Source organism: Amblyomma mixtum, chromosome 4, assembly GCF_055824585.1.
Source record: "Amblyomma mixtum isolate Tamu chromosome 4, ASM5582458v1, whole genome shotgun sequence".
Taxonomy (NCBI): Eukaryota; Metazoa; Arthropoda; class Arachnida; order Ixodida; family Ixodidae; genus Amblyomma; species Amblyomma mixtum.
In genome coordinates this window covers 7,685,678-7,706,759 of record NC_143015.1, presented here as the reverse complement: position 1 = coordinate 7,706,759, position 21,082 = coordinate 7,685,678, and the positions used below count along the sequence as shown (strand labels likewise).

At 46.0% G+C, this 21,082-nt stretch overlaps 1 protein-coding gene across 1 annotated transcript in view; it reads left to right on the top strand.

Moving 5' to 3' along the window:
- LOC149345599 (uncharacterized) overlaps positions 1-12,021 on the top strand; it is a 44,752-nt gene extending 32,731 nt beyond the window's left edge. The window contains exons 3-5 of the mRNA XM_089585255.1: positions 4,213-4,286; positions 10,303-10,386; positions 11,814-12,021. Coding sequence (XP_089441381.1) covers positions 4,213-4,286; positions 10,303-10,386; positions 11,814-11,938 — 283 coding nt within the window. The 3' untranslated portion in view covers positions 11,939-12,021. The remainder of the gene's footprint in view (positions 1-4,212; positions 4,287-10,302; positions 10,387-11,813) is intronic.
- Positions 12,022-21,082: the final 9,061 nt, after the last annotated feature.

Below are 21,082 nucleotides of genomic sequence, written 5' to 3'. Positions count from 1 at the left end.
TAAGAAACCACCACCGACAGTAACTTCATGCTCTCGGCCTAGATGCAAGACATGCAAACATTTACAAAGGGACACTACGGTTAAAAGTACGGCAAGCGATTTCAGTTTCGATATAAAGACCAGTTTTGACTGCACATCGTCCAATATTATCTACATGCTCCAGTGCTCCTACTGCCAAAAACAATATATCGGAGAAACCGGACAAACAATGAGTGCCACATTAAACGGGCACCGGGCTGACACAACACGGAATGAACAGAAGGCAGTGTCGACCCATTTTAATCAACGCCATCACAAATTCGACGAACTCAAATTGTTCATTCTTCAGTCAGGCTTCAAATCGACTAGGGACAGAAAATACAGAGAAGCATTCCTAATCCACAAATTTAAAACACTGCAACCAACAGGGATTAACATGTCCAGAGGAAACCTGGAATCTCTCAGGTACATTCCAGGGTCAGCATAATTTTAAATTAACAAATGTCTTGTACGTGGTCAGACTATTTCCTAGAACCTCACATAAGTATATTGTCGCTCCTTGCACCCTTCCCACGTCATATCTTCCACCACATTTCCGGCCTTGTCACCCTCTCCCTTTGTTCACCTTTTTCTTTTTTTCTTTTTTTCTCTTCTTTTTCTCCTAATCCCCTGCTACCAGTTCTCGGAAACCATGACACTCCTGTTACCCCCTCCGCCCCCACTTTTTGACTTTCTCTGAACACGAGCCATTCCCCCCCCCCCCCCCCTGCCTTGTCCTTCCTTGGAAATGCCCCCTTCCTTTCTCCTTCCGGTGCCAGCCCTTTTTTTTTCTCATTTCCCTGTACCACGCTGACTAATCCTTTTATCTGAGTTTTGCAGGTTCACCCAGCGCCCCCCCCCCCCCCGTCGCAGCCCCTTCAAAGCCTTTTGTTCATTACACACCCCCCAGATATAAGTTGTTCCACTATTGCAGCCTAAGGAATCATGATTCACCTCCCTCCCCTTCCTGACACGCATCCCCTCCCACACCACTTTCCTTCCCCACCCCCGGGGCCTTCCTCCTCGGAGCGAAGGCCCTATTTAATCCCTGCCGATGATGAACGCTTTGCCCAGACGAAGACAAGTCCCCTAGTCGAAACGTTGGCTCTAGCAACCTGAGGTTTTCCCCTCCCTTGTTCATTTTGTGATCGCCAAGGACCATCTACCGCACCCTCTCTCTACCATACACGATAAGGTTAGATCTGCGGCTTCTGTTTTCTAATTCGTCGACTTTTTTAGTCAAGGACAGAACCAGTTGTTCGAGGTTGTCAACTCTATCTACGCATTCTGATAGCTGTTTTTCTATTTTTCCTAATTTTTCTAGCTTTTTGTCTATCGCGCCTAGGTTTTGATTGGTGACCGCTTTTTCATTCTTTATCTCTCGGATGTCTTTCGCAATTGCTTTAAGTTGATCGATGAGTGTTGAATCGTCGGGCCCAGGGTTAGTCTCGACATCCCCTGCTAGCACCAACAGAAATCGCAAAGAAACAAGCAGATCACAAAACCAATCAAGCAAAAGGTGTGGGCACGGCAGCACAAGAAGGCAGACATTGTTGCTGCGAAATAATTCGCCAAAGCGCTTCGTGGTTTTTCTCGCGAAAATTCTGAGCGGTGCTGCAGCAGTAGCAATCTGGCGGCCCTCTTTTCGCTTTGTGTCTTTTTTTTTTCAACGCGCGTTCGAGATATGGCTTCAGAGCCGCCGCTCGCACCGTCATGATGCGATCAAATGCCCGCGCGCGCGCGCGGCTAACTTGTCGTAGAAGCAGCGCATTTTTGAAACATTGAAACGAGCCAAGCGACAGGCCTGCTGATAATAGAGGTCACAGATTGGCTATCTGGGTCCGAGATGGCGCCTGTAGATGGCGTTGCAACGCAGTTTCCCGTTGCTCCTGATCCCGCCGCGTGGAGTAAACCACTTTTGTCCCCGATAGTATGTAGAACAGAATCTTTCGGCGCAGTTCAGAGTACGCTACATCACCGTTCACTTAAAAACGATAACAACTCGTCCATTCCGGTAACGGAGTTCAGAATTTCAGTCGATTAGCAGGGATGCTTTTAATCACATTTTCTCAGCGATAAATGAGTCTTCTGCTGCCGGACATACCTCAAAAATAACAGGACACAAAGTTGGGCACGCTAGCGCGGAAGACGAGGGCAAGCGAAAAACAAGCGCCCGTGCTGTTTGATTTTTGTTTTATTCTCGTCTTCCACTCTGTTAAACTATGGGTCTCAATATAGCCTGAAAGAGCAAGACAACCAATGTTTAGTTAGAGCAGTGATTGGATTTTGTTCTAATTAACCGCGTCACCTATCGATCGCCTTCATTCTCCGTGCAGCTGCATCTAATCTTGTCCTTCCTTCTCCGTTTTGGTTGCAAACCATCATCGCGCACTGCGCCTTTGTATTCCCTCTGACGCTCACCGCCCGACGCCGCTGCTTCCACATCCTTCGCCCGCCGAGCTGCAACTTTAATGTACCCTGCTGTATGTTAGCCATCATATATAATGGGTCCAAAGTCTCCTCTATTCTCATTGCCTGTCACCTGAACTATTTTACAATTCGAGAAGCACGGAGCCCCGTTCACCACTCATCCACTATGCGGCGCGCTCTAGATGCAATCCCTAGAGTAAATGCGAAAAATTCTAGGACCCCGCGCTATTTCAATTAAGCTCCAACGCAGCGCGTCTCTTTCTGTAGCCTCGGTGAAGAGGCACGGTCTGGTGACACTTCACATGACAAGACTGAGTTGAGGCAGGTAGGAAAACTTGTAAATGGGAAAACGCACCACTGTGGGACACCACAGAGATTAATCCTCCTATTTTGTCTGATTTTAGAGGCATTAACGTATGCTGGAGGCTTCGGCCTGGATCGTTTAATGCTCACGCGTAGCCTCGTTGATATCAGAAGGAACGACCGCAAAGTGCTGCCCAGTAGTTTACGCTACAGAAACGTTTTGAAGGCAATGCTGTACGCAAACGGCCCAATGCATCCTGAAAAAATAGTGTTCCAAGGGCCTTTCTAAACCTGCATGGACAATATCGTTGAGGTTGCGAAGGATCTCAAGGGAACCCCTTATTTCGAAAGGAAATTGATTTAGACAAGAAAATTAGGATATTGGTTTCTTCGAGAATGGATGTTAATAATGAGCGACAAGCTGCGATGCTGAAAGATCCTAAGCGTTACCGAATAAGGTTTTATTCCAAGACTCTACAGCTTGATCCTGCTGGATGCATTGGGCTTGTGTGCAAGAGATGCATGCCGGCCGTATTGTTTTACGTTCTTGTTAGGGCAGGGCTAATCTACCATATGTGTCATCGAGCCTGGATTGTTAGGCGGGAGTATGGTACTCTATCCCTCGCAATGGGTACATTGCAAAAACAAGACATTTGCTACCGCAATGCACACTTTAGTAATTTTTTCCAGGAACTTCTCAGCAATAGCAGGAGGCGCGTCTTACAAGCCTCACAGCTATAACTACTACCATTCACTTCAATCAATATCTGCCCGACTACGCCTACAGCAGGGCAAAAGGCCTCTCCAATATCTTTGGATTTTAATTTGAATTTATTTCTAACAAACATGCTTACATACATGCTTAAGGTCTATGAGATTAAAGCCGCTCAAGAGCAGCTTGACAAAGCTCCCATAACCCTTCTATACTCCGCAATGCAGGACAGAAAACACAAATTACACTAAAAAAGTAACAGATAACAAAAATCAGCCAGAATCAGTGCAGTACAACAAAAATTGTGCACATACAACAATACGAGGCAGTACTGTATGTTCACTTTAAAATGGTACTCTTGCAATCAATAAACAGGTGCATTAGAAAATAGTTCCTTTATGCTTTTGAAAGAAAAAGAAGAGCTGGTAATATTTTGCTGTGTAACTTTATTTAATGTGTGTGGCAAAGTATAGTTAAGTGTCTGAAAGTCATAGTTAGTGCTGGGATATCTCTCCAATTAACCCTTCTCCTGCGCCAGCTGCGGCCACCCTAACACCGCAAACTTCTCCATTCTCTTTATTTTTGCTTAAAAGCCAATAGTAGTGATGTTATCTCAAAGTCTATATGTAGATAATAGGCTCGTATTAGTGTTACGACTGTGTGGCTTTCCTTTGTTACAAAGATAAACCTGTGCACTGGGAAAAAATCAATTCGTTCTTAATGCCAAACATTTGTAATGCTTTTAACAGGCGCCTCAGGTTGACTTTTCACTCGGGGCCCGGCTACACCGTGAAGAGGAACGCCCACTTCGAAGCTCTCGATGGTAAGCATACCCAGTGCCGAGCGCTTCGTATTTACCTTTTCGTCTTAGTTTTCTAAGAGTCAGCTTGTAAAAAGGTGCTAGTACACGAGAGTAATAACCAAGTCGTGTAGTGAACTGCAGTCACCAACCTTTCCAAGCACTTTCAGACAGCAAATTTTTTTCTGCGTTTTTGTCGTTGTTATCGTATTATTCAAGGTGTGAGCCACATAAAGGCGGCCAGCATCTACCCTGGACACATGGTACCCTGGAGTGACGTTGTCCAGCAAAGTACCACTCTCAGTGGGCCCAAGAAGCAAACATTGACAGACCGAAGCAAATGCGAGGAACAGACAGAGAATGGCCTTCGTCACGCGGAGCGGCTTTTAGGAGTGTTGGGTTGTGCCACTGAGGCTTTCCACAGCACAATCAACATTTCATCCAACTCTGAACTTGGTGTTTGGGGGTCTATCTAAATGGTAAACGTCTGTCGTTTACCTGGACGACGTCCTAGCCATCTCGAAAAATACTATGGTCAACAAAACTGGCTCAAAACAGTGTCCTGGCCAATGCACACTCCAGGACTAACTCTGAAGTCTCAGATGGATTCCTTGGCCTTCAAGGTACACCCGTTTCTACGTCATTTCGACTGCAAGAGAGGAGTATCCCTGGACCCGCAGAAGACAACTACTATCAGGCCATTCCTGCATCCTGCCGACCAGAAAGCTCGTCGCAGGTTTTTGGGACTGTGCGCCTAGTACCGGAAGCTGTTGAACAACTCATGTTTTGAAGATTCGTCGATATGAGATGAATGCAAACGTTCAGTTTGCATCTGAAGACTGGATTTCTTTAAAAAGCCGCTTGAAAGCACTGCAACTTCTCGATAACTGCGATAAAAATGTCTGCTGGTTTATCATTGCTAAGCACGAAATATTGCGCGAAAGCACAGTTTCTATGAGTGGACATCACCGCCACGTACCTGAAAGCGTGATTGAGGTATGCATTGACCCAGGGAGCCAGTTATGCGCGTCTTCAACATTTTAAATTTCAATGTCAATTTACACAATTCGCGCCGGTGACCGATGCGTCAGTGCCGCGTCTCTGCAGCAATGTTGTAAACTATAACACGCATTTCTGTATTAACGTGTTTCTACGACAGTCAACGCATGAAGCGCGCATCTCTCTCTCTGTCACAACTCTGGCAGATGTCCGCCACTACCAACACATAGCCCAAAATGGGATGGTTGGTTTCATAGTAATACTATTTGATGAAAAATACGATGCGCAATGTACAGTGCCAGAGTGTGATGTAGTCTTACACAAGGCGTGTTCGGCAGCGGCGATAGCTTAGTGCCCTCGAGCAGTGACCAGCGAAGCTGATCTGTTGGCGCCACCGCAGTTTCGAATCCCAGCGGCGGAAATTTATTTCATTTATTTTTACTTACTTGTGTAACAAGGCACAAGCCAAGAAACACCGCAAGCACACAAACATCGCAAGCTCTTGCTCTTTGTTTACCCTTCGGAAGACTGCTTTCGTTATATAATCACCGAAACGAACACTTCGACTGGTCGCAGAAACCTCGGAACAGGTCAACACTCGTTGATCGGAGGATAGGCCACTTCTCTTGCAATTGTGGAAGTGAAGTACACCATAAAGCAAATTAATGTTTTACACCCGCTGAGGCTGCGTCGACATTGCACCCCAACAATTATTGCAGACCATTCAAGCATGGCAGCGAAAATTTCGCGCTCGGCTCGCTTGCGACCTTGAAAGGTCCATCGCGCCTCGTCGCTTGCTGGTCCACCACTTCGATGTCATCGTTCTGGAATGCTTGAAGAGGGAAACTCTGACGGCGACTGCTCCCAGCTAAACTTCCTCGATACACCTCCCAAGAGTTAATGGGATGAAAACTTTCGGTGCTCAGCCAAGGGAACAACTTTTTCTTTGCCACAACTCTACGATCGGAGTTGTCAGTGCTTCACAGAATATTATTTTCAATTAAATTTACGTACCTATGCCCGTATCTTCTTTTCTGGACATTATTGTAATATGGTGTCACGCGGTGGTAACCGCGCCGGGCGCAACGGACTAGCAGACAAAAGGGACGGTTAAGTGAATTCTTTGTTCGGCTGACTTGCGCCCGCAAAGAAATGAACAAATCGTGGCGGCCATAAATACAAATGCACTCGGTGATCATCGATGAAAACAATCATCGCTGATCCCGACCATGCTCAGGTTAAAACAGGCAAAGAAATATTGGGAGAAGCAATGAATAGTATCTATGACACTCTCGTACAACCTAAAAGCAGTTACGCATTGTTGCGATCATTCCAGGTAAACCTTGTTTGATCTCACATGAGAAACGAAGTGATAAAGCGGCATGCCAGTGGCTTTGAGCATAAACAACGAAACGCTGCAAAGTTTCGCACCAAGAAAATAAAGCAACAAATTTCATATGTTTAAAACCTGCAGAGATTCAGTCGCTCCAGATGCTTTGCAAGCAACCCCGCTGTAAATTCTCGAGTGCACGCTTGCATTCTTTCTACAAAATGAAAGCCCCGCAAAGGACATCACACCTTACACGCCCCTTACATCTTGTTGTTCTTACAAGCCTTCGAAAACGAATGCCTCCGCCTTGAAACTACGAAGTGATGGCTGGGTACCTCACATCAACTTGCTCCAAACAAACACTTACCAGCAAAATTACTTACCGGCACTCACATATGAGGCAGGAACGTGAAGTATGTCAATAAACTTAAATTTGGGACAACCCAGCGAGTATTATAAAGGAAAATGACAGGTGTTGAAGAGAGAGGAAAAGGGCAGAGTTGGTCAGGGAACACACCCTGAATAATGAGATCCTGGTCAAAATCTAAACGCAGAAATTGGATTGCGCAGGGCATGTAGTGCGAAGACAAAAGAAGCGATAGTCTTTAAGGTTGACGCAATGATGCCAAGAGGAGGCAGGCGTAACAGAGAGCGGCGGAAAATTGGGTGGACAAATGAGATTAAAAATTTGCGTGGTCATGGTGGCTGCAGCTGACACAGGACAGGGGTAATTGGAAAAATATGGGAGAGCCCTCTTTTTGCATTGGGCATAGTAAGGCGAATGATGATGATGATGGTCAAATTTGAAAACTTTAAAAGGGCGCAAACACACACGACCACAAAGTACAAGAGACGAGACACAAGCGCCGCTTGTGTCTCGTCTCTTGTACTTTGTGGTCGTGTGTGTTTGCGCCCTTTTAAAGTTTTCAAATATGAACCAACTTGCCCAAAAAGAAGTGTTAATGATGGTCAAATGTTTAGGGGAATCCCCCAAGGTGGAGTAGATTTGTAATAAGGGTAATAAGGGTAATTGTAATTTGTAATAATGTGATGAATCACTGAGGCAGACGCCAACCTGGCCCGCTAATCAGAAGCAAGAGCCCAAATCCACGTTGATCCAGGGCAGGGAAAAGGCAATCACGGCAGAGGTTAGGCAAAATATCTCCACTATAGCCACAAGTCGAACGCTATACCTTGGAACGCTACACTTCGCCCGTTGTAATTTTCGCCTACAAACAGTGATGTGCTGTAGGCAACCCGGTTGAAGTGTGAAGCTTGCGCGGAGAAATGACGACCATTATCAACACTTTGCTACCAAACATGACCGAAGAAGCTGACCTCGATGTCGTGACTAACTGCAGCATGCTATCGAAGCTCGCCAGCTACACAAGCTAAGCAGTAAAAACCAATACTCGGCGATAAAATCTGCACCTATGCAACCAGCAATACAAGCCAGGTGATGACAAGAATGCTGAACTGGGCAAGTTGGAGAAGATGCATGTTTGGAAAAAATTTGCTGGGGTTAAGCTTTGGTTAAACCTGGTAGGTTTCGTAAGCATCCATAGCGTTACATTCGGTATCATCACCGGTTGTAGACGATTCGGTTTCGATAGAGGCGCGGTGCGCCCGTCTAGCCGCGTCTTGAGTGCGCCGCTTAGCAAGGCGCTGTTCGCGTTCTTCATCTGCATCCGAAGCCCGTTGTCGTTTCCTGGCTTCGTCAAGCCGACGTAGCCTCCCTTTCTGTTTATTAGGCGGCATACCGACGGAGCCGGCAAGCGAGCGAACGCATTTTATACCACATTTCTATAACAATAATCGAAGCACACTGATGTCATAAAAATGCATTATAACAATTTTGTTTAAAATTACGAACATATTTATTCACTAAAGCGGCGGCAAGGTCCCAGTTGTTTAACTGAACATGAGCGTTCTTAAGAAATAAAGTTTTATTATTGTCTTTTATTGCGCCCTAAAAACTTAATTGGGATCAAGTCCTTCCGTTCGTGACCTATGCATATATAACACCGCATCCCAGGCAACCACCGGCTTTTCCCCATTCTTTCTTTTATTTGGGCGCGAGCCTTCCTGTCTGCTGGACACAATCCTTCCCTACAACCCCGACAGCTCAGAATATACTTCCATTTCTGACATTACCCGCCATGCTGAGCAGTGCCGCCAGTTGGCTCGCTCCTTCACCGCCGAACGTCAAGGGCTCCGGAAGCATGTGTCGGACCAAGACACGCCCGCTACACACTTCTCCACTGGATCATAGGTCTGGCTCTCTGTTCGGCTCCGTCCAAATTTTCGGCCAAGCACATTGGTCCTTACCGCATCTTAGAGCGTACGTCACCAGTGAACTATATCATCGAACCGGTGACACCTTCTTTGGACCATCGCCGCCGTGGTCGCGACGTCGTTCATGTCAGCCGCTTGAAGCCTTATTACAGCCCTCTCGTCGTCTCCTCGCCTTGAGTCGCCAGGATGGCTCCCTCTTTCCGCCGGGGCAGTTGGAATGAAGATGATGATTCAGCACCGCCACCAACGACGACGAAGCGCTAGCGCCGCCCGTAACAGGCTCGTGCTGGAGAACGGCCGCTTGTGTGCCGGGCTCTCACCTCGCTGGTTCCTAGACGTCTTGCGCCCGGGTCTTCGTTGCCGGCGCTTCAACGTGCCAATAAACCACTCTTCACTAGTTAAATATTCGCTTTATTACCTCAAAATATTAATTTCTTTACTATTGAAAACCTGTTAAAAGCCATACAACTGCTTCATTAAGTGTATGACATATAGTAAAATCTATATGCCACATATGCAATAGCACATTTTTTATGCATGTAGCAAATAGGGAAATTAGGGAAAAAATATAGAGTGGTTTATTGCTAACGGGGGAAATGTTCTTCAGACACATAAAACTGTGTATTCGGATATTGCGATCACAATCCCAAAGAACGATTCGTGCGGAGTCGACCACGGCATTGTATTGAACTGCCTTATTAAACGTCTCTTGGCACATAACTTCATTCTCCATGTCTTCGTACTTTCGAGAGAGTAACGAAAGTCTTCTGTTCATGCCAGAGCTTTGTTCAGGTAGTTCAGTGCCACATTACAATAAACACCTCTTATTCCACACTAAATTTTTGTTAAACGCACGCTTCGTTCGCAGATTCGTGGAGAAACAAATCATAGCTGTCTTCTCTACCTGTTCGAACCGTGTGAAGAACCTACCAATTTCGCGAACTCTAAAAGCTAGTTTGCGCGGCCAGTAAAGCTTATATCCCAGTCCAATATTAGCAAACAGCGCACAGCACCCGCAAGAGAATTTTTATGACCAGAAACGTTTTTAAGCAAGTTCTTTCATGTTTTCATGTTCTGTCAAGTTTTAAGGATTTTCTCTCTCAAACGAAAAAAAGACAAGTTTACGAACGTATGATAGCTTCAAAATATTTTTTCTTAGCAGTGAGGGAAATGACTTTTTTGACAAAGCTACACAGATTACTTCTCCTGGCTTGGTGCATCCGTAGCTGTAACTGGGCGATCTGTTTTCAATACCAGTTTCAGTTGTTACACCAACCCGCTCCCTGTGTTATTCTCTGGTGTTTACGTCTTTTGTGGCTGGTAGTAGCCCTTTGAACACGCATTACAAACTCACTCTCCAATCAGTGTTGCTTCAGTTTCATCAAAGCCTAATCAAAAATGCTCTTATCCCTTCAGGGTCTAACGACAAGTACAACCTCACCGTCGCTTACGTCGACTGCCCCAAGTGCCACATTCTTCGCAGTGACTACATTGACGCAGGTGAAGTATACAGCCTTAAAGGGACCCTCAAATGATTTTGATGCATATCCTATAGCGCGACAGATCTTTAGAGGTGCTCTTTATGGTTACACGCACGGACGCTATGAAGCTCTGCGTGGACGCTATAATTTAGAAGTGATTTTTAAAAATCGCCGCTAACAGTACCTCGCAACCTATTAGGGCGACACACCTCACCGCGCGTCCGCTAAACCGATGACATCAGCAGTCAGACCGGGCAAGCTTGAAGGCTGGCTCTTCTGCCCACTGACTTCATCGGGGTAGAGGATGCGCGGTGAGCTGAGTCTCCCTAATCGGTTCCGAGCTACTGCGAGCAGAGATTTTAAAAATTATTTCCAAATAGGTTTGGAGAAGGTCTGCTCTTGAGCTAGTTGGTTCATAGAAATTTGAATGGCTTAAGGCAACGAAAGCAGGAATACAGGAAGAGCTCCTACTACCAACTGAGTTTATTGCGGAAAACACCACGTTTATACGTCCGCACATTATCGTTATCAGCCGCCGCGGTGGCTCAGTGGCTATGGTGCTCGGCTGCTGACCCAAAAGACGCGGGTTCGATCCCGGCCGCGGCGGCTGGAATTTCTTTGGAGGAGAAATTCTAGAGGCCCGTGTACTGTGCGATGTCAGTGCACGTTAAAGAACCCCAGGTGGTCGAAATTTCCGGAGCCCTCCACTACGGCGTCTCTCATAGCCTTAGTCGCTTTGGGACGTTAAACCCCATAAACCATAAACCAAACCATTATCGTTGTCACTACAGAGGCAGAACAAGCCAACGGGAAAAAAAAAGAAAACATACAGAATCAAGATCATATTTGTACATAAACGCCAGTGCATTAGTTCTCCCAGAAAAAGGCATGAAACAAATTTCGGAAAGACGATAACATGACCGAATAACAATATACGTCAGCACATTTATACGTCAGCACACTATCATTATCACTACAGAGGCAGAACAAGCCAACGAAAAAGAAAACATACAGAATCAAGATCATATTTATACATAAACGCCAGTGCATATCGAAAAAATCCAGCTCCCGGCAGTTCAGTGTAACTGACGAATTACTTATGCATGTCGGTCCATATATCTGTATATGAAATTCCTCGATTACTTCTCTTTCAACTCTGCTCTCAGCCTTTGCCAATAGATTTTACGCCTTCCAGCAGAGGTTGCCCTTTCCATCCCAACCACTGCAGAGATTGTGAAGACTGCGACCCGATTCGGGCGACCGATTTCGACATTCAGGCAGCGGTCGCCGACATTCAGACACAGTGTGTAGATCACAATGCAAATTCACAGTTCTTCCCTATTACAAAAGTACTAGAAGATGAGAGAACGAAATCCTCACTGGTCGGCTAATATGCACGCGCATTTGCGTTCCAACTGTGCCCTTATTTATGTCATTCTAACACAGGAGCAGGCTGCCAACTCTTTGTCCCCGAGGACGCACTCCAGGAGGACAACACCTGCTGCCATTTCGTCTTCGACCTCCTCTGCGGCACGTCGCCCAAGTACCAGATCTACGAAGGCTGCCACTAAAGAGCGGCCCTGCGCTGACATGGTGCCCGTCGTGGACATACTATGCGATCGTTCCAGAGCATTTCAATAAATGAGAGCAAATATTCTGTGTTCCGCTTAATGTTTTATATGCTTGGTCTCACACGGCCACTCTACACCGTATATAATGCAGTATTCTTAGAACTTAACGGATTCTAACCAGACCTTCAAGAGTGGAATTAATGAGGCCGTTATTTTGGAGGGTAAGGTGAAAAAGTCGGAATGAATAAATCATTCAAATTATTTTTAAGAGGGCCAGTCAATGAAGAGGACAGTAGACTGTTTATTGCGCAGAAATACAAATTCTAGCCTCCTTCACAGGTGCCGGAGCAGAGTAATGCAGGAGCGCATGCGCATTTCGTTTACCTCCGCCCTCCAAACGCCAAGCGCGATAGAGCTAGAATGCCTCAGTGCGCAGTTTGAGCTCTGCGTGGCAGGTACGGTGCCTATCTGCTCAGTATTGTTTTCATGACTGCAGATGTTAACGGCACTCCCGGAGTATGAATACAGCACCTTCCGCGCAGCAAGGTGCTCGGCTGGAAAGCTAACTGGCACTATAGAGTAAGAATGGCGCAGGGGACCGACACAGTGACAGCAGAACACAAACACTAGCATTTTTTGTATCGCGAAAGCACCAGTATATGGGAGGTATGGTGCATATCAGTACAGTCAAGGCCACGCTGGGCAGTATGGAGCATATTAGAGGTCAAGGTCACGCTATAAAGTTGCCCTAAATGCCAATAAAGCGAAATTACTTGCACAATATCAAGGATTAAAATGTATAAGAATTAAATCCTAGGAGGCAGACCGAAAAAATAAATGATATTTCAAAGTTAATAACGATAAACATTAGTTCATTGGATGGTAAAGAGCGAGTAACGCAATTCATGAAAAAAATGCGAACAGACGGTGAACGAAGCAAAGAACAGAACCCACAGGTTTGTTCTTGACGATAGATTTCTTTCTTTCGTCGGTGGTCTGCTTCCGCTGTTAAATTCGATGATGTATGACCAACTTGCTTAATTGTCGGTTTTACATCCGTAACACGAATTTTCAGCGTGAGATGGCGTGCGGGGAAAGCGGCATAAAAGACCACACATCATTTCCAATAGACCACTGCGTGCTATGCTTCCCCTTCGCCGTGCCGCCAGCCCCAAGAAGGCAGAAGGAAGTCATCCATGTGCGTACGCAGAGGGGTGAAGAACCCACAAGAATCATCTCAAGCCTGGCGGCATAGTTTGGAAAGGTTAAAGTCATGGAGGCAAAACGCAAAAGGCGCCCTTATGCTGACCCGGCGCGGTGGCTCAGTGGTAAGGCACTCGTCTACCGAGCCGGAGTACCTGGGTTCGAACCCGGCCGCGCCGGCCGCGTTTCACTGGAGGCGAAACGCAAGAGGCGCCCGTGTTGTGTGCGATGTCAGTGCATGTTAAAGATCCCCAGGTGGTCGAAATTATTCCGCAGACCTCCACTACGGCACATCTTTCTCTCTTTCTTCTTTTACACCCACCTGCCTCCCTTCCTTGCGGCACGGTTCAGGTGTCCGCCGGTATACGTGAGATACTGCTCCATTTCCTTTCCTCAAAAACCAATTTACCTTATGCTGTGCGACGTCCCGACACCTTAATGGTCCCCAGGCGGTCGCAATTAGTCCGAAGCCGGCCACTACGGCTCCTCTCTCTCTCTTCCTTGTCCTCTATTCCTGCTTCATTTCTTCCCTCACGTAAGGCTGCGGTGTCCAAGCATAAGTGAGACAGTTACTCCGCCTTTCATTTCCACAAATCCAAAATTTTTGGCGGGAAGCTGGTAGAGGGAACTGCCAATGAAGACAGTATTAAGCTGCGCCTCTGACTCCGGACTCTCCAGATCTTGCTACAACTTTTCAATTCAATTCAATTCAGTTTATTGCGAATCTCTTTTACAGAATATACAAAACACTTTTTGGACCCATAGCCAACGGCTAGTTCGGGTCCAAGTACAAAAAATATGTAAAAGCGAATTAAAAAACGGCGGACTTCAACAGAATAGCGAAATGTAGTACATGATTAAAAGCAAAATATTCTAAATAACACTGGTAGATAACATTCGGCAAGACAAAAAAAGAAAGAAAATAGCTTTGAAAACATGACATGCAAAGAGAAGTTTAAGACAACGAGTGTTAGTACAGACTGTCGTGTTACACGCAAAGTCCATAATAACGAAAAACTATGACGAAAAAAGAAGTTCAGGTTAAATCAATTATTTCAGTCGTGTTTTTTAAACATGCCAGCAAAATTTCGCTTCTCGCAGGGATGCCAAGGTGACCGGGAGAGACGGGCCACGGCCGCGTGTCGGTACGCTGAAGCACCCGCCTTTGAGAGCATCGGAGTACTAGCTGTCTCTGAAGAGCCAGTAAGAGCTAGTGCTCTGAAATCAGGCAAACTAAATTTTCAGCAAACCCAAAGAAATTGTTATGGAAAGGAACTCATCACATGTCTTGGTGTGCACTACACCTTGCGTTTTGTTACAGGCAGAAATAAAAACAAATGCTTTTAACGTGACAACGTTAGAACTGACGTGCGGAGAAAGAGGCCGGCGTGTTCTGACACTAATTCAGGATTGCTCAGCAGAGGTCGTGACGTCGCACCACGGTAAACCAATCAGATTACTAGATTAGCACCAGAAGTTGAGCTATGTTGCTGCCTTCTGGTTTATGGTGAAAGCTTAACAAATTTGCGGCCTACATGATTTACCTTGTCATGAAATAGTCTGGAGTCCACTCTCAACGCATGCCCGACTTGGCTAGGTTGCAAGCGTGGCTGCGCGGGCTAACTGTAATTTATGACAGCTAAAAACGAAACAGAGCTCAATTTTAAGACAGGCACGAAGAAAAGACGGGACACCGCAGTGTTCACTTAAAAATAGTTTTGCAACAAAAACTAGCTGAAGCCAGAGCTGTGGTGTTCTGCGTTTTCTTCGCCCCTCACCGAAAGTTGCGCTTTATTGCATTTTTAGTTGCTAGGCTAGCTTACTATTTGTGTAGAATGTCAATAAGGATACGTGCTGGTGCAGCCATTCACTGAGGCAAAACCTTGTCTCTCTTATACTGACATTACCGCGCGGAAAAAGGTAGAAGAGGCAGTTTCGGACATCAATATGTCGGGTAGCATGCTACTTGTCGCAGGCGGCTAAATTTGGAGGTTACTTTCTGGAACAGGGGGGCCAAACGTAATCCCAGAAGAGCGCAGTAGGCGAAGGCCTGCTCTCTCTCACCCCCTTAAACACCCTCCCCCCCATATGGGGCTAGAAGGTAAACTTGATGCATTTGTACAGCAATAAATTTGTCGTCTAATCTCTGCTATGCCTGGACTGCCCCACCAGCAGGATGCATACCCATCAATGTTTTGACGACTTGCACAAGCAAGGAAAAGGCAAGGATGGTTGTCACTGAAGAAAAAATTATCCACTAATTATGGCGTAGCGAGTACATATAAATACCAGCGCAAACCAGCAAGACACAGGACGAAGAACGAGGACACAGAAGCGCTTGTGTGTCCTCGTTCTTCGTCCTGTGTCTTGCTGGTTTGCGCTGGTATTTATATGTTATAGATCGCCAACTAGCCCTACTGTAGTGGGTACGATACGTCGTCTTGGAATTTTCACCTTTTACCGGAGTCTCGATGCAAACAGTTGTTCCTAGTTTCATGTTGTTTATGCACTCGAGGAGCGGACAAGACGCACCAAAAATTATCCCCCTCCAAGAGAGAAGCGCCTTCACTACAAGTACGTGTAAGCGCAGGCAAGGTCCCATGCGAAGTAGGCTACGAATATGTGACATGTTCTCAATTTTAACTGAGAACGTGTCAGAAAGAGAGAAACAGCGTGTTCCAGAAGCATAACAAGCTGTAGTGTTTTCAAAGGGTTTCTCTTCGCCGACCTCTTAAAAATATTGCGCATACAAAAGTGGACAACATATACTTTTCGGACGGTGTCTTTGATATAAATATTTGGTTTCCTTCTTCTGCTTCGCCCCTGTAAAAATGAGAGATGTTTTTCAGGAACGCTGTTGTTGTTAGTGTAACCACTGATTCTAAGCTAATACATGAGCAAGTGCTCTTTGCGTAATCTTCTACGACTTCCATGGCAGTTGAAAGAGAGGGAGCGTATAGGAGATCCGTTGGTGCAGCAATCCATTCGGCGGTTGTTACTGCGATGCGCCTACTCCTTCAATCTTTTCCTTCGCAGCTATTTATTTCAATCTCATTTTGTCTGTACGTGCCAGGAATAGCGACTGCGTCGGCGATAAGAACTTTCCCGCGTTTTCCCGTGGTCTGGTCGGACAGCAACCATCTGCGGAGAAGAAGAGGTCCAAATGCAGCCGCTGAACGCATTTCTGCATTAAAGGAGAACTTCATAAGCAGTACCTAAGTACAGTCACAACGCAGCAAGGGCTTTCCTCACGCGCTATAGTTGCTTCCTCATCTTTGAGGCTCAGCGTCGAGGTCGCGAGGGGCGTGCAACGACCTGGCCATGCCAGACGCAGGACCGTCGGGTCAGAATGGATGTGCTCTTGAGCATGAGAAGTGCGGCCTACTGGAAAATCCAGGCACACGTGAGGCGAAACGACAAGTAGGTGGGTTTCGCGATCAAATGGGGCATAGGTCCCGAGCCGAAACAAGGCCTTAGTGAGGTGTAGGGGAGGGCTTCAGATTATTAGGCGTCAACTTTTTTTAGAACCCGTTGCCGGCGTGCCGCAGGTCGAATGGAAGGAGAACATCGAGGCGAGCTTAAAAAAACTTTAGTGAAAGTTATGTATTTTGACTGACACGGAATAGAAAACTGAGGCCGATATTTACTTGGTGTGGGTTCGCCAGGCCTGAAGCCAACGAGAATTTGGCACCTGGTATCAGCGGGCGTCCTGCCGAACAATCCGTACTATTTTTTTACTTGGCCACGGGGGCCACATCACCGTGCCCTCCTTTCCTTCATTAAAAAGACCCACCTTTCCTTATTCATAAAACAGCACTTTTTTTTTCTTTTACCTTCACAACTTTCTTCATGCCCTTAGGCGATAAATAACGTTATAAAACACAGGCAAACGCACCCATTGGCTATGCGATATCAGTGCACAGGGTCCCAATCAAACTGCAGCCCTCGACTGCAGCGTCCTTTGTACACATGTGTCGCTCCAGGACGGTAAGCAAAGTAATATATCTACTAAACGAATATCTCGCGACATTTAAGCATTGCTTTAGCACAGGACGCTCGTGTGTAGTAAAACCTTTATGATTTGCTCATCACATTTTCTCCACGTTTGACGGCCGTCAACAGGTGAAATGTGTGTTTTGAATTTTATGAAGACTGGATCCAGAGCCTAAGTCACTTTTGCACAACAACTTGTCTTCTATGACCACAGAGAAAAGAGAAAAAAAATACTGTGCAACAAACACATGGACAATATAATATAATACAATATTAATATTATATTATAATATTATAATATGTCAATATTATAATTATGTCACACCAAGCGGAGCGAAAACTGGAGACCAGCTCGGCTCGTCGGCGCGGTCCCAGGGTAACCACGGCGCGCCGCGCACCTGCTGAGCGCCGCAGCCGCGAGGAGGCGATCGTTGTGGTGACGTCACACCAAGCGGAGAGAAAACTGGAGACCAGCTCGGCTCGTGAGCGCGGTCCCAGGGTAACCACGGCGTGCCGCGCACCTGCTGTGCGCCGCAGCCGCGAGGAGGTGAACGCTGTGGTGACGTCACACCAAGCGGAGAGAAAACTGGAGACCAGCTCGGCTGGTCGGCGCGGTCCCAGGGTAACCACGGCGCACCGCGCACCTACTTCGCGCCGCAGCCGCGAGCAGGCGATCGCTGTGGTGACGTCACACCAAGCGGAGAGAAAACTGGAGACCAGCTCGGGTCGCCGCCGCGGTCCCAGGGTAACCACGCCGCTGCTGCTCTCTCTCTCTCTCTCCTTCCCTTCCTCTCTCTGAGAGAAGATTACGTGTGGTTGCGTATATATTAGGTGTTTCGACCAAGGCCTCGTTTGCCTTCACAACCTACCAGGCTTAACCAAGCTAAGCCTGTGCCATTTTTTTTTTTTTCAAGATTGTGGGAAACCTGGTGCTGAAGTTATTTTCTCGGCCCCCCACCAGTCTTTGCTGCCGGGTCAATGGTTCAGGTGAAAAAGACACCTGTCGTTAGCACACAGTCAGTTGCCCTCTCAGAAAAAGTGCTTTGCTTCCTATCTGCTTGAATCGATTCTGCGCCTCGTTTGGTTCTTGCCTTTGACTTCTAGACCACTTTTATGCTCGCCTTTTAAATTCTCGCGCTCATATTCTTTGTCGCTGCATTTCTTATCCAATGTATGCCTTTAGCGTTCTGGTTCTCAGACTCCATTGCCTTCTTTTTTCCCATAACCGTGTTCTGCTAGCGGCCACACACCTAAGGATCATCGTGTTTTTATTGTTTCTCCTGTGTTTTCATTTCGTTTTGCTTCTAAAGGCTTTTCTTGTTCTTTCTACTTTTTTAACCTTTTTAGCTCTTTGCCATGTAAAGGTGCGTCCACGGTACTTTAGGTTTCTATACTTTTAAACTTTTAGCCTTTCCACATTTCATGGTTTTCGGTGGTACGTTGATTGTACATGACTTTCGCCACGTCGTTGTTTTTAATTGTTTTTTATGGTTTTCCTCTTTCTTATTCATTTTTTTAGCCGTGTTGTTCGTTGGCATTCATCAGCATCTTTTTTAGGCATGTTTTACTTGCGCGTCACTTTGTTAATTTGTTTTTTCCGTGTTCGTTCGTGCACGTGCTCCCATTCTTCATGATTAAACTGCGCGAAAAAAACACGTACACACGTAGAGCGCAGAACTTCCAACTTTTATTCGAAAAACGCATCGAGCATTACCTTTTATACGCTCTAAACAATCACCACATGACACAGCCGGGATCCAAAACATAAGCATTGACAGTTACGTGAACATGATGCGCGGACTCGCCAGAGCGCCAAACTAAACTACACCAGTGTGTGCAAGCTTACGCACCATTGATACTTTGATAAAAGGATAAAAGGAGACGGGAAGATAAAGATCCTGAAAGTGAGGATAATACCAATACCACGAAAGAGAGCATCAAAAAACGCTGTATTACTAGCGAAACTTACTCAGCAAAATGGGATGAGACGCGGAACCGGCAGTAATAACAGTAAACTATGAAGGTGCAAAGCCACTAAAAAACGTAAGCTGAAAAGAACTAAGAAAAAAAAACAACGAGGCTAAAACTGTGAAACTGAGAGTGAAAGATGGAGACAACAAAAAACAATGGTAAAGGCGACGCGACCAACGAAAAGGCAATAACCAGGCTAAAATCTATGAAGGATCGAAAAAACAAGTAACAAGACTACAGGTACGGGGTTAAAATGGACGGTTTAAAGTGTTCATTTCTAAAAAGATTTCTTTATCAGAAAGCATAATGGGCAGTGTGCTCAGACAATTCTTCAAATTCTTTGCGATTAGGAAGGCCTCAGTTATCTCCCTTTCAGTTTTGGTTCTATCCATGCCGAAGAACTCGTTGCTTTCGAGAAACGGGTGACAATTAGTTTTTTCGCACTTCTTACAATGTAATGCTAAATTCCTGCTGAGTTGGTAGAAAGATTGCGACCATGTTCAGCCGCCCTCTCATTAAAACATCGCCCTGTTTGATCGATGTACATCTTTTCGCAGGGTAATGGCACCTGATAAATAACTTCTCTGGCACATTCAGTGTACTCAAGGCTGTGATTTGAGGCGCATCTTTGCTGTCTATCAACTCGGTTCATGATTCCACACAGTTTAGCGAGCTTACACGGCGCCGCAAGCACGAGTTGGACGCCGTATTTTCCTGCAACTTTATTCATATTGTGAGACACTCGGTGCAGGTAAGGAATTGACAAACACTGGTTTTCAGTCCTCGTTCGTATCGCGGTTCGTATTCTTTTGCGTACTTCGTATTTATTTTGTAATTCGGCGGATCGTATTTTTTTATTTATTTATTTATTTATACATACTGTAGCGCAATTTATATGCGCTATGGCAGGAGTGGGAAAAAACACAAAATGCAAGGAAACAAAATGCAGCAAAATGTACAAAGTGATAAATACAAAAAGTTAAAATCACAAATGAAATATCAATCAAAAAAGGAACTGTTAACAACAGGGTAAGAATACAGTCCCGGAAGGTAGCGCCGCTTCAGCAACGCCAGTTGTCGACACCAACGGCGATCCCGGCAGAGGGCTACAAGCATCGGCTACGCAGCTATAAAGGACGGCGTAGCCAACGCCTCTCCGCTGTTTCGCAGGAGCGCACCGTCGGGGCCACATCGCGTATCTTATCTGCCTTTTGTAGGTGAGGCATTATTGTTAATTCTTGCGCCTGTGTATTTATGCGGAAATTGTGCGCTCCTGCCAAACAATCCTGACTGATCGGTTGAATGTGGTGTATTTAAAAAAAAACGCTGTAAAATGGGAAAAGACGACCGCGATACTGCAATTACAATCGAAGACCTTCGGCGTGGGCTAAGAGCTGAATTGAGAGGTATAAAGGATAGCCTACAAGGAATGACAGAGCTTAAAAATGAAATTCAGCAAGTGCTGAAAGAGAACTGCGAACTGAAAGCAGAAAATGACAAACTCATACGCAGGCTTGATGAGCTCGAGCAGTATCAGCGCTCCAACAACCTTGAGATCAAGGGAATTCTACTGGATGGGGAACCATTATCTATTGTGCAAAAAATAGGTGTCATTGTTGGAGAGGAAATTACTGAACAGGACATTGACATATGCCATCGTGTACCCACTGCACGCCATTATGAATCAAACATTGTTGTTCGGCTTGTCCGCAGAACTAAGAGGAACGCAATACTTAGTTAGGCCAAGAAAGTCAAGATGGACGCAAAAGAACTTGGTTTTGAAACCTCCTCTCCTGTCTACGTAAACGAGCACCTGACAAGGCTTGGTAAACAGTTCCTTGGTGAGCCGCCGCGGTGGCTTAGTGGTTATGGTGCTCGGCTGCTGACCCGAAAGACGCGGGTTCGATCCCGGCCGCGGCAGTTGAATTTCTTTGGAGGAGAAATTCTAGAGGCCAGTGTACTGTGCGATGTCAGTGC